This window comes from Chrysemys picta, chromosome 10 (assembly GCF_011386835.1).
Source record: "Chrysemys picta bellii isolate R12L10 chromosome 10, ASM1138683v2, whole genome shotgun sequence".
Classification (NCBI taxonomy): domain Eukaryota; kingdom Metazoa; phylum Chordata; order Testudines; family Emydidae; genus Chrysemys; species Chrysemys picta.
The window spans coordinates 53832867-53855676 of NC_088800.1; the positions used below are offsets into that span (position 1 = coordinate 53832867).

Consider the following 22810-nt stretch of genomic DNA (forward strand, 5'->3'; position numbering starts at 1 on the left):
GCTACCCCCTGATACATGGGGAAATAGTTTTACTTTGTGTAATGACCCATCCACTCCCAGTCTTTATTCAAGCCTAATTTAATGGTGTCCAATTTGCAAATTAATTCCAATTCAGCCGTCTCTCATTGGAGTCTGTTTTTGAAGTTTTTGTTGTTGTAATATTGCGACTTTTAGGTCTGTAATCGAGTGACCAGGGAGATTGAAGCGTTCTCCAACTGGTTTTTGAATGTTATAACTATTGTGTACTTATTCACTTGGGTGTCTCTGAAATTCTTCACAATCTCCTCTAGTCCTGGCTAATCTAAATCATTGTCATCCTGCAAATATTGCCACCTCACTGTTCACTCCCTTTTCCAGCTCCAACAATATTTTTCATGTTGAGAATAATATTCCCAAGTCATAACCTTTGTCCCTCTTAGCCAAAACGGGATCAGATGCCAGGTAGGAGCATTTCTTCATCTTGTCACTCAAAGCTGAGGATTAGCAGCATTTAAATGTAGCTAGCCTTTTAAGTGCAGATGACTAAAATGGCCAGCCTGTCCCGAGGACAGCATGATGCAGATCTGGCAAGTGCCTTTGTGTTAAATTCCTTCCTTCCCTCCGTATCTGTTCCCCTTCCCCTGCTAGCCAGCAGCCTCCTAATCTAGCGCTCTGCTGACAGCGCTAGCTCTAACTGCAGTAATGTAACTAGGGCCCAAACCAAAACCTCTCGATTTGAATGAAAAGGGATTGATAATATCTAATATGACTAGAAATATTTTAAGATGGCTTTTGACTGTGACCCTTCTCCAGATCCTAGTGTCGCATGAGCATCAGGCCTGTCAGTGTCAGTTATCATCTTTGCCACTCAAGCTTAGGGATTTGCAAAGTAAAAAGTTGACATTGATTTCTGTGCATTGTTCTCGTGTTTCCCTAGTAGCTCCAGCGACTGTAGGAACAGTCATTAGCGCAGGTGACTGGGAGTCAGAATTCTGGGCTCTGTTCCAAGTTCTGCCACATATATTTGCTGCTTATATTTTGTCGAACTCATAGATTGCAGGGCTGTGTTAACAAATTGTCTGTAAAATGGGCAGGGGCTACAGAGGTCTAAAGTGATGGCAATTGTGGATCAATCAGAGAGAAAAACAAACCTTGTAGCTTGCCAAGGATATTGTCTCAGTAACTCTGGGCATGCACAAGCCAAGTTATGAAGCTGCCAGTAGCCGCTGATTGGGTAGAAATCCTTTGCATAGGCAGTCATAAACTGTTAGTAACTTCTACTCTAGAGTTGGACTTAACCCTTAGAATGTTGGTAGTTTTCAGCTTCTCAGCCTGCCGGCTACTTAAAAGCATGTGTGTTTGCCTCATCCGGAGCATTAATTTCCATCTGAAACAGGACGTGGAAGTGCTCTACCGAGTTAAAGTGTCCAGCAACAAAAATAACTAAGTGTTTTAGGATGATCTCAATTAAGTCCCTTTCCTCCGACCTGTCTCAGACAGGAAGTGTGCTGAACAGAAGCAATCTACCGACATCAGTGCAAAACCAACACAACAATATTTTGTTGCTGAGCACAAAACTCCAAAGGGTTTTAAACCAGTACCTTACAGTCTGAATTGATCGAGCTGCCTTGAACTGTTAAGAGTTTGGGAGTTCAAGGACTAGAAATTACATTGAGCCATAGCTCCAGACTGGCTATATTAGGCCTTGGACCAGTGCCACGAAAGCACTGCTAGTCCAAGGGTCCAGTGAAAGTTGACCTGCCAGGGCTACAAATCAAGGCTGCGTGCCATTAGAGATCACATCTTTTCAATGGCATTCGACAGGTGATTCGTAGCCCAGGTAGTTCATGAGAACAGACTTACAGCAGGGCTTTCCGTTCCCATTGTCCCTCTCTGTCCCTGTTCGGTTCTGCCCGGGATTAGTGGGTGGCAGCTGTCTCCAATGGCTAGTGCTCGAAAACAAAGTGGTGCTACGCATGGAGCTACTCTAGGCCCCGTTTCTTGCACAGTATTAGCTGTTAATCTGCAGCTCTCAGAAAGGGGCTACATCCTGGTGTTGGTCTGGGGATTAAAGAGGAATATGGTCAGAATGGTGCTGTCCACTTCTCACCCGTCGGTGTCCCTGCTAAATGCTCACTGTGTAACTTCTTGCTGGTCACACTAAACCTCTCCATGCTTGTCTCTGCCAAGGTCTCGTGCCCCAGAGAAAGCTGAGTCTTTCATGGTGCTGTTGTAGATGGTGAAAACTCTTCACAATTTCTGCTAAAATTTTCTCAGGCATGTGCTTGAAAATCAGGGCAAGGACCAAAAGAGTCTGGGCCCTGAAGCTGGTCTTTGAGAAGGCTGGGTGTGGACTGAGGTGCTGCTGGGGGTGGCTATGCGCAGGGGTGTGTGAAGGCTGTGGGGTGAAGAGGATTGTTCGGAGCGTGGGTGCAGATGCTGCCCTGTGCTGCAGTGATTCAGCCGGGCTTGGGGCTCAGAGGCGAGTGCTCAGTCCCAAGAAGACTGAGTCTTTCTAGATTAGAGGAAGCAATAGAGAGAGAGTGACTCTCTTGTTTGCGAGACTTTGCCCATTGCCTGGTAATGAGGGTCAGCACCAGGGAAGCTGCTTTGGCTCCCAGCTTCTTCAGACTGTTCCAGCTAGGAGCGATTGTTGAGCACGGACACACACATCAAAAAGACCTTGTCCCAGTGACCCAGTCCTGGGCCGTACTGAAGTTAGATTCCTGCTGTGGAACGTGCTTTCAGGCCAGCCAGGAAGTGCAGCTAGTGCAGAGCGTGTTTCAGAGGGTATGTCCGTGCTGCAAATAAAAGGTGTGTTCTTAATGCTTGAATTCCACCTCAGGCTCCCTTACAGGTTTTAACTCCAGCTCCTAACCCAGTTAAAAGCCATGGGACTGTGTTCTTGCTGCTGTTGTAAGCCAGGTAAGCTAACCTGAGCTAAGGTCACACCTCTTGTTTGCAGTGTAGGCAGAGCCCTTGGCAGTGCAGATCCTAGAGCCCAGGTGCAGTCACTTACCAGGTGACACATCAGGTTTTAGATTTGCCCATACAAAGCTGCAAGTCTTCAGCGGGCCCTGATTGCTGGGGAGCAACTCTTGTGGTGCCAGGACTAGTGTCAGCTGAAGTTTGCTGTCCCCTGGCCGGTAGCAGGGAGTTCTCAGTGAGGCATCCTTGGCTGTGAACTCAGACATGTCTATGCACCACATGCACCCCCTTGTCAGATAGCGTCTGGGCTGGGGCCCATCAGGGTGCACTGTGAGACTCCTCTACCATGGGGGTGTGGAGGGAGGAGGAGATGCTCATTCCTGGTCAGATGATGTGATTGTGTTTCTGCTCCTAGAGCCCTGGATAGGGGCTGTTCCGCATGAGCCATCAGGGCCGGATTTGAGGACTGACAGCCTCTGGGGTAACTTAGTGCAGGCAGGCCCAGAGCAGGGCTGGATTGCCAGGCGGGCACTCCCCAATCTGAGCAAGAGGGGAAGGGTCTGGGAGTGGCAAATAACCACTGGACAGGATTCCTTGGGAGCCAGCCCTGGAATGACCTGTCTGTAACTCTGGGCTTGTGGGGGTAGGGGTGGAGGGGAGATAGGGAGTGAGCTGTGGAGTACTGGGGAATGGGGAACCCCACCGATCTCTCTTCGTCCTGATGGTGGAAGCCTTGTTTGGGGGGCTGTTTGCCATCTGCACCCCCAATGACAGTCTGAGACTCCACATGCTCTGCACTGCCTGCCTTGCCTGCGCCCCAGGGTGTGCCCGGGCAAGCCTGCTGAGAGCCCCCTGGGGCTGGCCGGGGAGGCTGGGCAGGGCAAGTAGCTGCTCCACAGAACTAGCCTGCAGTCCCAGAGGGCGCCCAGCACTGCTAGAAATGGAGCAAGGGAGAGGGATGCTGCGAGTAACCCCCTGGGACAAGCAATGGCTTGGGGAATCAGGGGCACAGCTGTGTGGTGGTGGGCGGATGAAGTACTGTGTTTCTCCCTTGGATGCATGGGAGATCTGGCTCCATGGCTGCTTCTCTCCTCTTCCTTCTCCCCAGCTCACTCAGGGCAGGCCTCTCCTAATACAGATTTCTCCTCTGGATTCCAGGCCTGGATCAGGGATGTCCGAGCCAGCTCCACCATCTCCTGTGGGAACCATATCAAGTCCAGCTGCCACTTGATAGCGTTTAATGCTGACTCGGCAGGTAAGGAGATGGGCGAGCTGGAGTGGAGCCTTGGCGGAGAAGGGTCACTCGGATTGGTGTGGAAAACGGATAATGTGCCCATTAACCCTATAGTCATTGGGGCCCCATTGTGCTAGGTGCTGTGCAAACACACAGCCAGGCCCTCCCCTGAAGAGTTTACTTTCTATTTAGACAAGATGGAGAGAGGAAACATTCCCCCCATTGGATAGGTGGGGAAACTGAGGCACAGAGGGGTAGTGACATGCAGGGACTAGAATCTGAGTCTCTTAACACTAGAGGCTCCAGACTAATAACAGGGTGTAGTGAGTTAGAACAACCAACAGCAGGGGGTACAATAGGTGAAAGCAGAGGCAGGGAGGCTGGATTACAACAAGACCATGTGATTTCTTATCTTCCTTAAAGACAAGAATATAACGGACCTCAGTGTTCAGGGCCCCTGCCTCATGGGGAAGATGGCTTTAGCAGCACAGCACCCCGTATGCCCTGCGGGGCATTGGTTCGGCAGAATGTCTCCGTGAAGCATGGTGGTACCATGTCCCCCAGCTGGTACCATGGTACACGCATGGTGGACCACGTCCCCCACGTCTGTGGTTGGCGGCTGCGCCATTCGGGTACTGGCCTGGCTTTGCTTGGTTCCTGGGGTCCACTGAGGTGTCGAAGTGAATGGGGTGACTGTCATCTCAGTCATTACTCGCCAATAACGGACCGTAACTGGAATGTGCTATGTGAACCCTGGTGACCATTATCTCCCCCAATAGCGCTCTGTGCTTCAGACCAGGCTGATACGAAGCTGGCAAACTCCCTTGGTGGTGCGCTCTGCTAATGATTGGTCCAGGCACTCCCCAGCAATGGCTGGGGGAGCTCTCACATGCTTGCCCTCAGCCCTTGTGATGTCATCTGTGACTATGTGATACATCGTTAGTTTCACAACCCCAGTCTCCCTGTGAACATGCTGTGGGGAACCCAACACCCGCAGGAGGTGGGAGCTCCCAGCTGAGCTGGCATCAGAAGCATGTCCACTCTCCACCCCTGGCTTGCTTTTGGATGCTAGGCTTGTGTGGTATGTGGAACTCCTGGGTAGCAGGATGGTGTTCAGCAAGGGGCAGCCATGATGGACTGGTGGACAGCTTTTGACCTATGTTGTCTTTCAGGCGTGTTGGGCATCGTGCCGCTGGAGAGCTGGGATGAAAGGAAGAGGGCTGTGTCCCAGCTGTGCTGCCATTCAGGTGAGCTCGCCAGATCAAAACATACCGAATAAGGGACCAGCGCTAGTGGGTGGGAGCCAAGCAGTCTCAAAGGCCTCACTGACCCTACCAGGAAGGGACAGGTTTGTGAGACACTTTCCTATATGCTGAGAACAGGACCGAGAGCCACCAGATGCATTTCACAGGTCAGCCACTGGAAGGCAAGGAGTTTCTGTGATTAATGACCCGGTGCGGATTTGAACTGGTGACCTACCGGTGAGAGTCTCCCTTGCCTACTGCTAATCCATTAGCCATGGGCTACCTCCCATGTCCTGCACGAGGTTCTTGCAACCAAGCAATGTCTGGATCTCTCTGTCAGTGGCCCTTTGGAAAGGAGCTGGCACTTGTCGCCCACAATCCCAATAACTGATATGCTAGGACAGAGCACGTGAGAGTACTTGACCGCTTAGTGGGATTGCAGGGCAGCGCCTAGGCAGCCTGCTGGCCTGTCTCAACACAGGCTGCCTGCTCCAACCAGAGGATTTTTCAGGGCATATGCAGCAGATATCCGAGCCGGAGAAGTTTGAGGTGTGTGGTTTGTTTTTTTTTAATGCTTTATGGGTCTGTATCTCTTCGTTTTGTACAAATGGAAAAGTACGCAGTGACCTACTTTCTTGAGCGTGCCAGATGCAGCAGAGGGGCTGTTAATTACTGTGCCAGCCTCCCTCCCCCAGGTCCCTGCAGATGGAGTTACAAGGAGTGCCTTTCAGTGGCCTGCATGCCGAACCAGGGAATCACAAAGGGGTATTTTGTTATCAGCGGCGTCGCTTGCTGAAGCAGGGCCTTGCGCCGCAGTAGTGCATCCTGACAGAGCTGTGCATCTACGTGCTGGCCTTGGCGCTGTCTGGGCTGGACGCTGTCTGGCTGACGTCGTGAGGCTCCTGCGGATGTTCACACCAACTGTACGCCTTAGTTAGCAAGGCATTCCACTGCCTCTCTTGTAGGGGGCCAGCAATGGAAAATCCACTTAGGCTCGAGCCCTTTGATAGGTACAGAAGGCCTGAGTGCGGGTGTTAAAGGAGCAGGTTTGCTCCCATTACAGGGTGTACAAATCAAACCCAGAAAGCTGAGTCCCTGCTCTCCTGTGCTATGATGGGAGCTCTTCTGGCCTTCAGATGGGATGGCTGGATCTTTCACACAAAGTGCTTTCCTCCCAGCTGCTCCAGACATTTGAGTTGAGTAGCTGTCTCTCCTCCTCCTCCAGGGTTTTCAACGGTCTTCCGAGAAAACTGGAATTTCTTATATGGAACCAGTCGCCACAACCTCCCTTGTCAGGCCTTTTCGATCAGTCCCTAATAAAGCAGAAAGGGCACCAAGCCAGTTCTCTCCATCACTTGGCAGGACACCTGGGACAGGCTGGTTAGCTCATGGCAGCAGAAGGGAAAGGAAGGTGTCCCACAGCGGGTTAGCAAGGGCTGAAATAGAGCCACTCTGCTCTCCTGAGATGCCTAGCTCAGCAGTGGGGCTCCAATGAGCATCTGATCTTCCGGCTGCTCGTGGAAATAGAGCTGCTAAGCCAGTGGAGGTTTGTCCATTGCTGCCTGCCAGGAGCAGTGGGGTCTGGGAGAAGCATGTAGCAAGGCTGTTGTAGGGCAGAGAGCGAGTGGGCCGTGGCCGCAGCAGACATGAACCTCTGCTCTCCTCTCTCCCCATCAGACGTGGTGACGGACTTTGACTTTTCTCCGTTCGACGCGCTCCTGCTGGCGACAGGCTCCGCTGATGAAACCGTGAGTGTAAATCGAAACGGGGGCCGAGGGGTGTGTGTACGGCAAACCCCCTGAGCAGGGGAGCGGGGTGGCCCTGTGGCTCTAGGGTCATCTCTGGGCTCTCCCATACAGAGAGCTGGCCCTGGTTTGTATGGCACCTTTCCTGGAGAGCTAAGGAGTGGGGCTGAGGGGCAGCCACAGGGCCGTGAGATGGGGATGTAAAACAGAGCTGTTCAGAGGAGGGTGCTCGGCCTTCGGACTGCGAGAAGGATGAAAACACCTTCTCAGTTGTGGGGGGAGAAGCAGCTGCCGAAAGCCCAAGGAGATCAGTCAGATGTGGGCTCAATGCCCCCTTCAGGGTCTGGGGCAGTGACAGGCTATGGGAACTGTGCTCTGCTGGCAACAAGCCAAGATGTTCATAGCTGCCACCTCTGGCAGGGAGGGTGGGCTTGAGGGCAGCCGCACTTGTGAGGCAGGTGGGCTGTGTGTCAGCTCTGTCCATGCTGGGGAAGGAAGGGGAAAGGGCTGTGATTGCCTCGGATCTATAATCCCACACGGCACCCAGGCTGCATACTCAGTTGGGTAGGATTGGGGACCCCACAGAGGCTTCAGTCACCCTGCCTGGCAGGGACAAAGCCCAGGAGGTGAAAGGCCAAGCAGTTGTCGCCAGCTTTCTAGGTTAGGGGAGCCCAGTTCAAACCCCACCTCTGCACATGGGTGCTGTGACAAATGGAGCCTTCTGAGTGTGTGGCATCTTTCTGGGGGATTTGGGCATGGGGGAAGGGTCTTGCCGGGGTTCACCCTACTGTTTCGGGCTGTAGGTGAAGGTGTGGCGCCTGTCTGAGAGCGGCCAGGACCTGCCCTCCTGCCCTGGAGTGACCCTGGGGCCGGCAGGGTGCCAGGTGGAGACACTCCAGTTCCACCCGACAGCAGATGGCGTACTGGTGAGCGGAGCTGGGAGAACGGCAAAGGTCTGGGATGTGGCCCAGCAGAAACCCCTGACAGGTAGGCACGGCCATCGCAGTCCTGCAGAGCATGTGCTTTGGCCTGGGCGTAGTCTTCTCCTGAGTGAATGCTGGAGCAAGTCTCTGCTCAGCTGTATTTACTCCGGGAACTCCTGCTACCTGCCTGGGGCTAGACCCTGGGTTGGCTCTGTGTCCCCTTTGTGGATGCGGTGTCTTTCTGAACGACCTCAGTGCTGGTGAAAGCTGCCACCTGAGCAGTGCTGCAGGGCATGGGAAGTGAGTTTCTTAAACACCCATCAGCATCTTAACCCTGTCCCAAAAGGGCCACCCTACTGGGAGTTCAGGCACCGTGGCCCCTCCTTGGCCTCCCTGCTGAGACACCTGTCCAGAGCGTGTGGTGAGCAGTGGTGCTGGCACCTGCTCCCCTCACTCTGGGGCCTGTGTGAGACCAGCAGATGTGTCATGCTGGCCACTGAACAGCCCCCCTGTTGGGATGGCACTTGGGCACTCCTGGCCTCAGCTGGGTTTGAACCAGGGCCCTATGTGAAGGAGGCCTATGCTACTGCCAGTCCCTCGAGTGGGCCATTTCTCCTGGTGCTGCCTGCCTCTGAATTAGACTGGGAGTCGTTGGGGCTGGGGCACACCCCTCGTGTGAAAATGAACCCAAATTCAGTCGCCTGTTTATTTCCAGGCAAAAATCCAGCATTTGAAATGTTCGAAATGGAATTGTTAGCTGGAGAAGAGACTAATGTCTGCAGTGGTGCAAACTGCAGCCACTCTTCTAAAGTGCTGCCGTGTGCTAAGTGTCTGGCCTGTGACATGGCCTGGGATGAGACTGTATATTTGTGGGGGTGGGGTTGAATTGCCCCCCTTTTGCCCTCCCCTAGTGGTAACTGACAGCTGTGCCTGGCTGGCAGCTTGTGCCCGGCAGAGATTGACTCCAATTCTCGCTCACCTTCCTAGCACTGGAACCTCACGGTGACCTGATCCAGAGTGTGTCCTGGAAACAAGATGGCGCCCTCCTCGGCACCTCCTCTAAGGTGAGTGCAGTGGGTGCACCAGGTTGGGTGGGCTGGGAACCCCGAGTGCTATTTCCTGAGCAGATCTGGTGTGTGGCGTTCGGGGGAGGCTCTGAGGTATGATTGAGCCACTGTGTGATGGGAGCATCTGAAGATCATTCCCCTCCCTCTGCTGTGCTAGGAGTGCTGCTGCTGGAGCCTGGCCTGCTGCCTCTTCTCTCAAGCAGGCTGGGGCCTGTGGGCAGGCTTGTAGAACCAAGGCATGAGCATCAAGCAGCTTGTGCACTAGATGCCCAGGGTTCTCTAGCCTCCCCTGCAGCAGAGCTAAGCCTGGACTAGCCTCCTGTCTGCCAGGGAGCATGTGACACCAGTGCAGCAGGGGATGGGACTGGACAAGCTGCTGGAGGGGCTGAGCCTGGCAGAGGAGAGGGGAGCAGGAGGAGAAATGGCAAAATGCAAAGAGCTCTCGCATGTGCCGTCCTTGGTCTTGTCCCTACTGAGCTAGCAGGCGCAGGCTGGAAAGGCCTGACCTCAGCTCTCCTTTGAACTGACCCTCGCCTACTCCCTGGCCCAAACCCCTCTCACCCCATGTGCTAGGGGAAAGGAGTTCAGCTTTTACCAGAGAAAGGGGTCTGACAGAGGTGAGTCCAGGGCCTGATGCAAGGGGAAGGGGCAAATCAGATACGTGGTGGCTGATTGACCTGGCTTGTGTGCTCCAAATGCACAGTTTGCTGCTTTCCAGTGATGACCTCCCACTCCAGTACTAGGGAAACGGCAGAGCCTTTGTCTAGAGAGCCACTCGCTTGGAAAGGCAGCAGGGAAACCGGCAAATGTCTCTTGCCATACGTGCTCTTACCCCTGAAAAACACCTTTCCTAGAACCACGAGGCTAGCACCATCAGTGTGTCACCTTCTGCTCCATGTGGTCCCCTCTCCTAGGTATTGCCAAGGTCTGTCATCAGCATTTCTGCTTCCCTCCTCCAGTCTCGGGTTGAAAACACTTGATATGTTATGAACAATTGGGCTGTCTCCCTGCAAAACAGCAAAAGCAGCTAACCCATCACCTTCCCCGTCCCACTGCTCTCCTCCCCTTGACAGCCTTTGCTGTTACCCTTCCTCTTAGCTCACCATGTGAACTCACTTAGCAGATTGGAGGCTGCAGTTCCCATGGTGTTCCTTGCCACAATTGGGCTGTTAATCCTGGTTCCCTGTTCAAATAGCATCACCAGTTGGGTTCTGCCTCCCTAAATTCCTCCTGCAGTTTCAACTGGGTACAATAGTCACTTCCTATCCTTAGCTGTTATGCAGTGTTGCTGTGTGCTATTCCGTTCCACCTGTGACAGACCCAGACCAGTGGGGTACAGGAGTCTGGTAGAGGGCAAATATACTGGTCACTGGAGGAGTAGTTTTCTGTTCCCTGTGTGACCAGAGCAGGGGCTGCACTAGAGTAATCAGGAACCTGCTAGAACCAGTTAAGGCAGGCAGGCTAATTAGGACACCTGGAGCCAATTAAGAAACTTCTAGAATCAATTAAGGCAGGCTAATCAGGGCACCTGGGTTTTAAAAAGGAGCTCACTTCAGTTTGTGGTGTGAGTGTGAGGAGCTGGGAGCAAGAGGCGCAAGGAGCTGAGAGTGAGAGGGTGTGCTGCTGGAGGACTGAGGAGCACAAGCATTATCAGACACCAGGAGGAAGGTCCTGTGGTGAGGATAAGGAAGGTGTTTGGAGGAGGCCATGGGGAAGTAGCCCAGGGAGTTGTAGCTGTCATGCAGCTGTTACAGGAGGCACTATAGACAGCTGCAGTTCACAGGGCCCTGGGCTGGAACCTGGAGTAGAGGGTGGGCCCGGGTTCCCCCCCCAAACCTCCCAATTGACCTGGACTGTGGGTTCTCCCAGAGGGGAAGGTCTCTGGGCTGTTCCCCAACCCACATGGTGAATCTCTGAGGCAAGGAAATCCGCCAATAAGCGCAGGACCCACCAAGATAGAGGAGGAACTTTGTCACACACCCTAGAGGCAGCTGCATTAAAAGGTTCCTGTGAGGTGGGTAAGCTCTCTGGGGTCCTGCATGAACACAAGATGCTGTTTTCCTACAGTTATGTAAATCCACTAGTCATGGAGTGGGAATTCAAGAGGCTGGCCTGCACTCCAGAGACCTGCTCAGTATCTGAACACATCCGGTCCTAATGAACAATGTGACTCTTTCCTAATAAGAGTATCTGCAGGGAAGAGTTTTGGGAGGGCGGGGGGGAAATACCACTCTGCGGAGGCAGACCCCCAGTAAGCACCCAGAGCAACGCTTGATGTAGGGACTATCAGCTAGAGGAGTAATGGCTCTCTTTGAGTGGAACCTGCATTCTGGCTAATCTTCAGCAGAAAGCCTGCCAATGTCCCTGCAGGAGAGAGAAGAGGTTGAGTGGAGGGAGGGTATGACACGTTCTGTAGTACTATATGTTGCCAGCAATGACTAGTCAAATGTATGGGCGAGTGGCAAATGTGAGACCAGAGTGTGACCCTGGATTTGGTGTTGCTCCCTGAGCAGCGTGTGCTGCAGAGGTGGAGTATTCTATGCAATGTTCTAAGGCTATGTAACAGCTGGCTTGCTTGCATGGGTACCAATATAACCTTCAGGATGCAGGTCTATGCATAAGAACTGCAATCACAGAGATTAAGTCCAGAAACAAGCTTTCCTGGGGATATGCTCAGTATGTATAGAGAACTGCACCAGAGTGCACAGTAAGGATTTCTCCAAGTTTCTTTCAAGTCTATGGTAATAGTAAACTTGATTCTTCCTTCTGTAAAATAGGAATGTAATATTAATGGAGTCACTAGATGGTGCTATTGCAGATTGTAGTTCTCTTCATCTGGCTGAATAAGAGTTAAATATTTTATTTACTAGATACAGTATTTTCAAGACACTGCCACTTAACATCAGACTTAATCAGTTATTAATGTCATCATAACCAGTAGTCATAAGGCCCTACTTAACTTGCGGTATTGTGGATTCTGCAATATTAGGCTTCCATCACAATTTTGACAGTGGGAGCCCTGCCGTGCCCTCCCAGGCAGCTGACAGCAGAAAATCGTGGTAAAGTAATAATGTACTTTAATAATGGATCTTATTGTTTGTGGTAAAACTTTTCTGCAATTTCCATGGCTTGTCTGCAACTCAGCTGCAATTTTTTGACAATCATTCTGCAATTCAAGTAGAGCCGTAGTGTATGTCTACACTACGGGATTAATCCGAATTTATATAATTCGAATTTGAAAAACAGGTTGTATAAAGTCGAAATGTATGCGGCCACGCTAAGCACATTAATTCGGTGGTGTGCGTCCAAGTACCGGGGCTAGCGTCGATTTCTGCAGCGTTGCACTGTGGGTAGCTATCCCATAGTTCCCGCAGTCTCCCGCGCCCATTGGAATTCTGGGTTAAGATCCCAGTGCCTGATGGGACAAAAAAAAATCGTCGCAGGTGGTTCTGGGTACAGCCTCACCTCCTCCCTCCCTCCCTCCCTGCATGAAAGCAACGGACGGCAGACAACCATTTCGCGCCTTTTTTCCTGGGTTGGTGAACACTGCAGACTCCATACCACGGCAAGCATGGAGCCCGCTCAGCTCAAGACAGCAGTCATGAACATTGTAAACACCTCGCGCGTTATCGTGGAGCTTATGCTCAGCCAGGACCAGAAAAACGAGGCGAGGAGGCAGCGGCGGTGGCAGCGCAGCAACAAGCATGATGAGGACATGGACACTGACACGGATACAGAATTCTGTGAAACCACGGGCCCCGGTGCTTTGGAGATCATGTTGTTAATGGGGCAGATTCTATCCATGGAACGCCGATTCTGGGCAAGGGAAACAAGCACAGACTGGTGGGACTGCATAGTGTTGCAGGTGTGGGATGATTCCCAGTGGCTGCGGAACTTTCGCATGCGTAAGGGCACTTTCATGGAACTTTGTGACTTGCTGTCCCCTGCCCTGAAACGCCAGAATACCAAGATGAGAGCAGCCCTCACAGTTGAGAAGCGCGTGGCGATAGCCCTGTGGAAGCTTGCAACGCCAGACAGCTACCGGTCAGTCGGGAATCAATTTGGAGTGGGCAAATCTACTGTGGGGGCTGCTGTGATGCAAGTAGCCAAAGCAATCACTCAGGTGCTGCTACGAAAGTTAGTGACTCTGGGAAATGTGCAGGCCATAGTGGATGGTTTTGCTGCAATGGGATTCCCTAACTGTGGTGGGGCAATAGAAGGAACCCATATCCCTATCTTGTCACCGGAGCACCAAGCCACCGAGTACATAAACCGCAAGGGGTACTTTTCAATGGTGCTGCAAGCACTTGTGGATCACAAGGGACGTTTCACCAACATCAACGCGGGCTGGGCGGGAAGGGTTCATGACGCTCGCGTCTTCAGGAACACTACTCTGTTTAAAGGGCTGCAGCAAGGGACTTACTTTCCGGACCAGAAAATAACCGTTGGGGATGTTGAAATGCCAATAGTTATTCTTGGGGACCCAGCCTACCCCTTAATGCCATGGCTCATGAAGCCGTACACAGGCAGCCTGGACAGGAGTCAGGAGCTGTTTAACTACAGGCTAAGCAAGTGCAGAATGGTGGTAGAATGTGCATTTGGCCGTTTAAAAGGTCGCTGGCGATCATTATTGACTCGCTCTGACCTCAGCCAAAGAAATCTCCCCATTGTTATTTCTGCTTGCTGTGTGCTCCACAATCTCTGTGAAAGTAAGGGGGAGACCTTTATGGCGGGGTGGGAGGCTGAGGCAAATCACCTGGCTGCTGATTACGCGCAGCCAGACACCAGGGCGATTAGAAGAGCACACCAGGAAGCGCTGTGCATCAGAGAAGCTTTAAAAACCAGTTTCATGACTGGCCAGGCTACAGTGTGAAATATCTGTTTGTTTCTCCTTCATGAAAACCCGCCCCCTTTATTGACTGATTTTCTGTAAGGAACCCACCCTCCCCCTTCCCCCAGCTTTCTTTCAAACCAAATAAAGTCACTATCATTTAAAAATCATTTATTCTTTATTAATAGATTAGAAAAAGAGGGAGGGAACCCGGGTGGTATTTGGGAGGAGGATTGCTGGGAAGGAAAAAGCCACTAAGAAAAGATTAAAAAAATGACAGCCTTTTGCTTGGGCTGTCTACTGGGGTGGAATGGGAAGGTGTACGGAGCCTCCCCCCCCCCCCCCCCCCCCGCGTTCTTACACGTCTGGGTGAGGAGGATACGGAACATGGGGAGGGGGGAGGGTGGAACAGGGGCTGAAGCGGCAGTCTGTTTTCCTGCAGCCGTTCCTGAAGCTCCACCAGACGCCGGAGCATGTCTGTTTGCTCACGCAGCAGCCCCAGCGTTGCACCCTGCCTCCTCTGATCTTCCTGCCGCCACCTCTCCTCACGTTGGTCCCTCCTCTCCTCACGTTGGTCCCTCCTCTCCTCACGTTGGTCCCTCCTCTCCTCACGTTGGTCCCTCCTCTCCTCACGTTCACTGGCTTCTTTCCTATACTTTGAAACTGTTTCCTTCCACTCATTCAGATGAGCTCTGTCACTGCGGCTGGATTCCATAATTTCAGAAAACATCTCGTCTCGCGTTCTCTTCTTACGACGCCTTATCTGTGATAACCTTCGGGATGGAGGAGGGAGGCTTGAGGAATTTGCAGCTGCTGTAGAGGGGAAAAAAGAGAGAATTGTTTAAAAAGATACATTTTGCAGAACAATGCTTATACTCTTTCACGGTGACCAACACTATTCACATTACATAGCACATGTGATTTCTGTGCAAGGTCGCATTTTGCCTCTTAATGCTGAGTGCCTGTGGCTTTGCTGCTAGAGATCACAGGTCTGGGCAACAGAATTCGGCTTGCATGCGGCCATGGTAAGCCATTGTCTTACAGCTTCTGCGCCCTCCTTTCCCACATACCAAGCATAGCCTGTAGAGTGCTGCGGTTTTTCTGTTAACATTCAGCAGCAGCAGAAAACAAAATAACCCCCCCCCTCCCGCCATGAATTCTATCGCTGTACCCCTCCCCCCCACCGCGTGGCTGGTATCAGGGAAGATCCCTGCTAGCCAAACACGAAAAGCTCAGGGCCAATTTCCCATCTGCGCTTGGCTAACTGCAGGGAAGGATTTATTTTCCGCCACAGGCAAACAGCGCAGTAGGAACGGCCACCTCTGTCCCCTTAATTAAGTTCCCGTATTTCAACCAGGTTATCAGGAGTGATATCACTCTCCTGAGGATTACACAACAAGATAAAGAACGGATGTTGCTTGAATGCCAGCAAACACCGGGACCATACGCTGCCAGGCTTTGTCAGGCAATGATACCAGATTACTTGCTGCAAGCATGGCGTGGTCAAGTGTCCTACCATGGAGGACGGAATAAGGATGCACTGCCCAGAAACCTTGTGGCAAGGCTTTTGGAGTACCTCCAGGAGAGCTTCATGGAGATGTCCCTGGAGGATTTCCGCTCCATCCCCAGACACGTTAACAGACTTTTCCAGTAGCTGAACTGACCGCGAATGCATCCCAAGTCCTCAGGGCAAAGTAATCATTAAAAACAGTTTGCTTTTAAAACAAGTTTTATATTTTAAAAGGTAAACTCACCTGAGGTCCCTTCCATGGGGTCAGAGTCTTGGGTACTGGCTTGGGAGGGTTGGGAGGGTACTTCAGTCAGGGTGAGAGAAAGATCCTGGCTGTTGGGGAGAATGGAGTGCTGTGTGCTCTCTGCAAGCTCATCCTCCTCCTCCTCCTCCTCTCCCCCATCGGCAGAATCCTCAGGCGTCGCTGATGAGACTATCCCCGACCCGGAATCCACGATCACAGGTGGGGTAGTGGTGGCAGCCCCCCCTAGAATTGCATGCAGCTCAGCGTAGAAGCGGCATGTCCGCGGCTCTGACCCGGAGCGACCGTTTGCCTCCTTTGTTTTTTGATAGGCTTGTCTGAGCTCCTTGACTTTCACGCGGCACTGATCTGAGTCCCTATTGTGGCCTCTCTCCATCATGCCCTTGGAGATTTTTTCAAAAGTTTTGGCATTTCGTCTTTTAGAACAAAGTTCTGCAAGCACTGAATCCTCTCCCCATACAGCGATCAGATCCAGTACCTCCCTCACGGTCCATGCTGGTGCTCTTTTTCGATTATCAGCCTGCATGGTTACCTGTGCTGATGAGCTATCTGTGGTCACCTGTGCTCTCCACGCTGGGCAAACAGGAAATGAAATTCAAATGTTCGCGGGGCTTTTCCTGTCTACCTGGCCAGTGCATCCGAGTTTAGATTGCTGTCCAGAGCGGTCACAATGATGCACTGTGGGATAGCTCCCGGAGGCCAATACCATCGAATTGCGGCCACACTATCCCTAATTCGAAATGTTAAAATCGATTTTGGCGCTACTCCGCTCGTCGGGGTGGAGTACAGAAATCGATTTAAAGGGCCCTTTACATAGAAATAAATAGTGTCGTTGTGTGGGCGGTTGCAGGGTAAATTCGAATTAAAGGTGACAAATCCGAATTAAAGTCGTAGTGTAGACCAGGCCTTAGTCACAAGTAGTCTGTCAGGCAGTGCTACAGAATGGCCAGCAGGGGTCACCCAGGATTTTCCATGATTCTTGATTTGCCTGGCTTCCAGCAGCAGAATTCACGCAATTGTTCTCTAATTTTTTACATCCATGTGCAGAATTAATTGTATTATGTGCACCAATATGGAGATGATGTGTGGTGGGGGTGGGACCAAGGGGTTCGGCATGTGGGAGGGGGCTCAGGGCTGGGGCAGAGGGTGGCGGGGGGGGGGGGGGTGAGGGCTCCAGCTGGGGATGTGGGCTTCTGGGATTGGGTTGGGAATGTGGGGCTCAGGGTGCAGGAAGGGGCTTGGGGTGGGGCAGAGGGTTAGGGTGCAGAAGGTGAGGGCTCTGGGGTGGGGCTGGGGATGAGGGGTCTGAGGGGAATCAGGGCTGTGGCAGAGGGTTGGAGTGCAGGGGGTGAGGCTGGGGGTGCGGGGCTTGGGGTGCGGGGGGATCAGGGCTGGGGCAGAGGCTCTGGGTGTAGGGGGTGCTGGCTCTGGGTGTGGGGCTAGGGATGAGGGGTTCAGGGTGCTGGGGGGGGCTCAGGGCTGCGGCAGAGGGTTAGGGTGCAGGGGGTGGGGGCTCTGGGGTGGGGCTGGGGATGAGGGGTGCCGGGGAGGATCAGGGCTGGGGCAGAGGGTTGGAGGTGTAGGGGGGTGAGTGCTCCGGCTGGGGATGTGGGCTTCTGGGGTTGGGCTGGGGATGTGGGGCTCAGGCCTGGGGCAGAGGGTTAGGGTGAGGGCTCTGTGGTGGGGTTGGGGATGAGGGGGTTGGGGATCAGGGCTGGGGCAGAGGGTTGGGGTGTGAGGGCTCTGAAGTGTGGCTGGGGATGAGGAGTTTGGGGGGTGGGACTGGGGATTACTGGTTTGGGGTACAGGCTGCCCCAGGGTTGTGGTGGGGAGAGAGGACTCCCCTCGGCCCTCTCTTGCCATAGCAGCCCGAGGCCGGGGGTGAGGCACCTCTCCCCGCCTGCACAGCCCTTGATATCTGTGTGGCCACACAGCTTAGAGGGAACTTAGTTACTAGGTGTGTACAAAAGTGTTTGAGATCCTGATGAACAAAACTCTCACGGTTTACAAGTAGAACTTCTTGATCCATAATCAGAACCAACTGTATTCAAAGTAAATTCCTGCAACTTGTCCCTCTCTCTGATTGTCCAATCATTCCTGCAGTTTCTGTACCCCATGATCTCTGAGGGTATGTACGATCCTTGGCATGGCTGGTGCTGGCTCTCCCTGGCTACCTGGACTCTGCAGGCATACTGCATTTTGTGCCTCTAGAAGAGGAAGTGAGGCAGTAATATTCCTGTTGATGCTGGCAAATCTGTCTGCAGCTGGGCTAATGACTTCTAGTTCTAGTTGCTGACTGGGGAAGGCAAAATTAGACATCCGTGACAGCTCGCTGATATCAGCCCAGGTAATCACATGCCATCGATTGGCTGTTCCCAGGGCTGTCTCTTCCCTGTGTGGCTGCACTGGCGGGTGTCTTGTTCTTTGTCCCATCCCTTCTGTTTGCTCACGGGATTGTAGACAGCATGGCTGAAGTGCATGTGAAGGCAATCCAGTGATTTTTCAAGCTGCTAGCGTTCTTGTGACTCGTACTGGTCGCTGCAGGCGTCTGACTTTGAGCCCTCTGAGCGCAGGGCTTCCATTGGCCAGGCTGGAAAGGCTGATGCCACCTCTTGCCATGGCAGAGATGACATGGCTTGGGGGATTATGGGCTCCTTGCCTTAGTAGGTGATGCTGGAGGCAAATAGGACACTTCAGCAGCAAGGGGAAATTCTGGCCCGCTGCTGTCAAGGAGCGTTCTGCCATTAGCTTCAACAGGCCAGGATTTCACCCTAGATCTCAGGCCCTATGCGCCTTAAATCCCATGGGTCCCTGAAGACTGAGCTTTGTCACTACCAATGCATGTGACTGGAACCATCAGACTCTTCCAAAGCTGTTGGGTCTTTGCTGACCTCTGTCATGGGTGGCAAGCGCACGCTTTTCCTGGCCAAGCTGTGGGGGAGATTCCAGCAATGTGTGTCACTCAGAAACTCACTCTCTCTTCGCATCCCACTCTGACTCCTCCAAACAGTCCTGCCCCTCCTGCTTTCTGGGGTAGATTCTTAGCCGTATTCCAGCAGTTCCCAGGCACCTTGGCCAGGCTTGAGGTCTCATTGCGCTAGGCGCTGTGCAAACACAGTGAGAGGCAATCCCTGCCCTGATGAGACTGCTGTTGTAATGACCAGACCAATGGTGTCTGGGCGGAAGGAGGCTGTAAGAACAAACCCTGGTATGCTCAGCTCACGGTACGGCAGTGCCACCAGCCTGAGCTGGGTTTTGCTGGGAGGTGATTAGCTCACCGGCTGGAGGATGGGAAAGGGGGGGGGGAGTGCATGGGGCAGGTGGGGAGATGAGGGAGGACGGTGGCACCCCCAGCAGAGGGCATAGAATGCCCAGTCAAAGCATCAGACATGGTGATGGTGGCCAAAGGTTCCTGCTGTGGCTGATCCTGACCACTCCTGTGCTTGTGAGTGGCTCCTCCCAGCCTGTTCTCTTCCCCAGGGGGTTGTGGCCAAAGGTGGGATCACTGGTGCTTGGTGCCCCATGAGGACAGTGTGGGAGGGGTAACTGGGCTGGTTTACCCCCCGTAGGATGGCTGGCCCTGCCAGGCTGTTTCCACATTGGATTTCAGCAGGGGCAGCACAATTACCCCTGGCACTTCTGCTGCTCATTGGAAGATAAAGGGGAGGATGGGCTAAGCTCCCGGTGGGTTCCCCTGTTCCGGGTCTCCTTGCATTGTGTGGGAGTGAGGGGCAGGCCTGCTCTGCCGTGCTGCGAGGTGCCTGTGTAGTGGGCTGATGCACTGCTCTGGTCAGTCAGCTGTGCGGAAGGGAACGGGCAATATTCAGCTGGTCTGGGGTGGGCTTGAGTGATGGAGACAGCTCCGGCTCTGAGCCCCTGGGCCCCATGCTGGTGAGAACTTGTTTCAAGGCCGTCGCTGTGATGCTTTTTGCCCTTTGTACCTGCTCATCTTACCAGCAAAGGTGTTGAGGGAAGGAGCCCTAGCTCTGTAAGGGCCCTGGGTGTCCTTGTGGATGCTTCCCATTCTTGCCAGCGTTAAAGGACCTGTTTTTGTCCCCCGACACCTGGGGAGGCCTCTGCCTTCAGGAGGGGCAGACATCCATTGAGAATTTAGTGGATGCCTGCGAAGAAATATGCTGCAGCTGCCCTTCCCCACTACCCAGGCTAGGCTGTCTTTGTCCCTACCAGCCCTACAGACACCAGCTTCCTCCCCCAGAGCTGGGCGGGCTCTGCAGGGCCCACAGGAGCGAGCGTGCCCCAAACATATCTGCAGCAGAGCTGGAGCATGGGAAGGACTCCCAGCCTGCAATCTCCTCTTCATAGCGGACCCCAGCATGAGATGACTGATCTGAGCAATACTATGGAGAGCTGTGCTAGTGGGCATGAAGCAAAGAGTGATCAAGAGGAAATGGGTGATGGGGATGGATCACTGGGTGATTACCTGTTCTGTTCATTCCATCTGGGGCACCTGGCACTGGCCACTGTTGGAAGACAGGTGCTGGGCTAGATGGACCTTCGGTGTGACCCAGTATGGCTACTCTTGAGAGAGAGGGCAGAGTAACACATTGCCCATCTGTAGCATCTTCCCCCAAGGATCTCTAGCAGCACACGCACTAGGCACATACTTAATCCCAGCGTACGGCTCTGGGTGGGGGCCCAGAGGTAGAGCCAGTAACAAAGCTGTGACCAGAACCTGGCAATCCTGCATTCTGGGCAGCACCTCTCTCGAATATACAGCACCTAGCACAATGGACCTCCGTTTACTAGCATAATAATGAGTCCATGACCGCCAGCCCAGCTCAGTTCACCGGAGAGATGGAGTCTTCCCTCCTAAAGAAACCTGCTGCTTACTCCTGGCCATTGGTCCTAGGGACAGCAGAAGCAAACTTCGTCCCCGGCTGAGGCAGGGATGTGTGTTAGGGTTGCCAACTTTCTAATCACACACAACCAAACACCCCTGCCCTGCCACTGTCCTGCCCCTTCTCCGAGGCCCCGCCCCCTACTCGCTCTATCCCCCCTCCCTCTGTCACTCAATCTTCCCCATCCTCCCTCACTTTCATTGGGCTGAGACAGGGGATTGGGGTAGGGGAGGACTCTGGGGTGGGGCCAGGGAGAAGGGGGCTCTGGGCTGGGGCAGGAGGGTGAGGGCTCTGGGGTGGGGCAGGGGATGAGGGGTTTAGGATGTGGGAGGGGACTCCAGGCAGGAGGTTGGGGGGCCAAGCCCTCTGAGGAAGCAGCTGCCAGGTCCCTGAAGCCACTAGGCACATGGGCACGCTGCCATCGTGCCCACTGGTGCTGCCCCCTGCAGCTCCCATTAGTCACGGTTCCCAGCCAATGGGCAGGCCTAGGGGCCGTAGGGACCTGGCGGCCACTTCCGGGGGCAGCGTGGAGCTAGGGCAAGTAGGGAGCCTGCCTTAGTCCTGGGCCCCTGCTGAGTTGCTGACCGGACTCTTAATGGCCTGGTCAGTGGTGCTGACCAGAGCCACCAGGGTCCCTTTTTGACTGGGTGTTCTGGTCGAAAACCGGATGCCTGGCAACCTTAGCTGTGTTGGAAAGTCACCAGGCACATTCTGGGCACTGTAGAAATGATGAATTGGGGGCAGGGCGTCTCAGAGCTGGCTGTGTTTGTGTTCTAGGTGGGGCATCGCAGCGCTAGGTTGGGAGAGGGAGAAGGTGGTGGTGTGGGACTGGCGAGCGAGCACTAGATGGTGCTTGTGACACACGTACTGCTCTGGAAGGGCCAGCTGTGTGGCACTTTCCCTGCCTGCCTCCAGCACCCAGCTTAGGGCAGGTCTCTGGATTCTGCAAGGGCAGGCCTCCAACCTTCAGGGCACCCCAGCCTTGTCTGTACTCGACTCTCCAGCAGAGCTGGGGTGGGCGGGCTGGCGCTGCTAGGGTCCTGGCACTGTACCTCTTGCTCAGAGCCGGTCTGGGGGGCATGGTGTTAACGCAGCCTATCCCTTCTAATGTCCCACTGTTGTTGGGGCTCCCCATCACTAGAGCTCCCTGAGGAGTCTCTCCAGACCAGTTCTCTGGAGCTCTGTCCTTGCACTCCCGTCCTCCCATGCCCTTGTGGGAAGGCTGGAGCTGAGAGAAAGGCTCTGACCGTTTGAACAGCTTGAATCGTAATCATTTCTCTCCACTGCAGGCTGCTTCCTTGTAGGGTCACAACCTTGCTATTTCTCTTTTTCGTCAGCCCTTGGCTGCCTGGGGGCTCTGCTTGATGGAGGTGAGGGGAAGACGCCTTTCAGGCAGACATGCCAAACCCATGGAAAAAAACACAGAATTGGGCTTGTTTTTGGCTTCATTGGCTTGTGAGTTGCTTGTTGGCTAGTTTTTGGCTTGTTGCTTGTTTGGCTTATTGCTTGTTGCTTTTTTTTTTTTTTTTTTTTTTTTTTAAATCAGCTCCTGGCAAGCAGGGGCAAGGTGGGGAGAGTCAGGGGTGCACAGCAGGCCCACCACAGTCCCAGACTGCACACTGGGGGGATCTAGTCACCTAGAGTGTTGGGGATCTTAGGGATTGGCTTGTTTTGGCCTTGTTTTGAAATGGGATTAGCTTGATTTTTGGCTCATTGTGAAAGTCTGGGTGCTTATTTACCGCGTGAAAGTTGGCAACTGTGCTTTCAGGCCCCCTTTATAAAGCATGCCTTAAAAGTTCCCACTCCTCAGAGCTGAGCGGGGGCAGCCTTGCTGCCAGTTCAGCAGAGGTCCCGTGGCATTGGCACTAGCAAAAGAAGCATAGACTTGTCTTGGGTTTGTACAGCACCTAGCGCCTCGGAGTCCTGCAGTGTCCTGGGACTGCTAGGGTGATGCGCTTAATCAATAAGCCAGTGAAGAGCAGTCCTGGCTCCCGGTGGGGAGATGAGCTGAGTAGCAGGGCTACCCTCCCCATCTCAAAGTGATTTAGGAACATGGATCATCTGCAAGGTGCCATGCCAGCGGGATGCCTGAGAGGCAGGGGAAGTGTGGTGACGGGGGAGGTGACTGCGATGAGGTCAGCTCTCAATCCTGCCGCCTTAGAATCGGGCCCCGCTGCAGTTTCCCTTGGTCCAGGCATTTCTAGTCGCACCTCCTCTGGGAGCCTCTG

The 22810-nt window shown here is 53.5% G+C and overlaps 2 protein-coding genes across 2 annotated transcripts in view; one reads left to right on the plus strand and one right to left on the minus strand.

The window, feature by feature from the left end:
• CORO7 (coronin 7) overlaps positions 1-22810 on the plus strand; it is a 171910-nt gene that overhangs the window by 11066 nt on the left and 138034 nt on the right. The window contains exons 2-6 of the mRNA XM_005306167.5: positions 4066-4162; positions 5314-5388; positions 7063-7133; positions 7934-8117; positions 9041-9117. Coding sequence (XP_005306224.2) covers positions 4066-4162; positions 5314-5388; positions 7063-7133; positions 7934-8117; positions 9041-9117 — 504 coding nt within the window. The remainder of the gene's footprint in view (positions 1-4065; positions 4163-5313; positions 5389-7062; positions 7134-7933; positions 8118-9040; positions 9118-22810) is intronic.
• LOC135974023 (SRRM2 protein homolog rsr-2-like) lies at positions 14217-16442 on the minus strand. The gene is made up of 2 exons (XM_065559830.1): positions 15706-16442; positions 14217-14764 (listed from the first exon to the last, which is right to left on the minus strand). The coding sequence occupies exons 1-2, from the start codon at positions 16247-16249 to the stop codon at positions 14217-14219; spliced, it is 1092 nt and encodes a 363-aa protein (XP_065415902.1). The 5' UTR covers positions 16250-16442.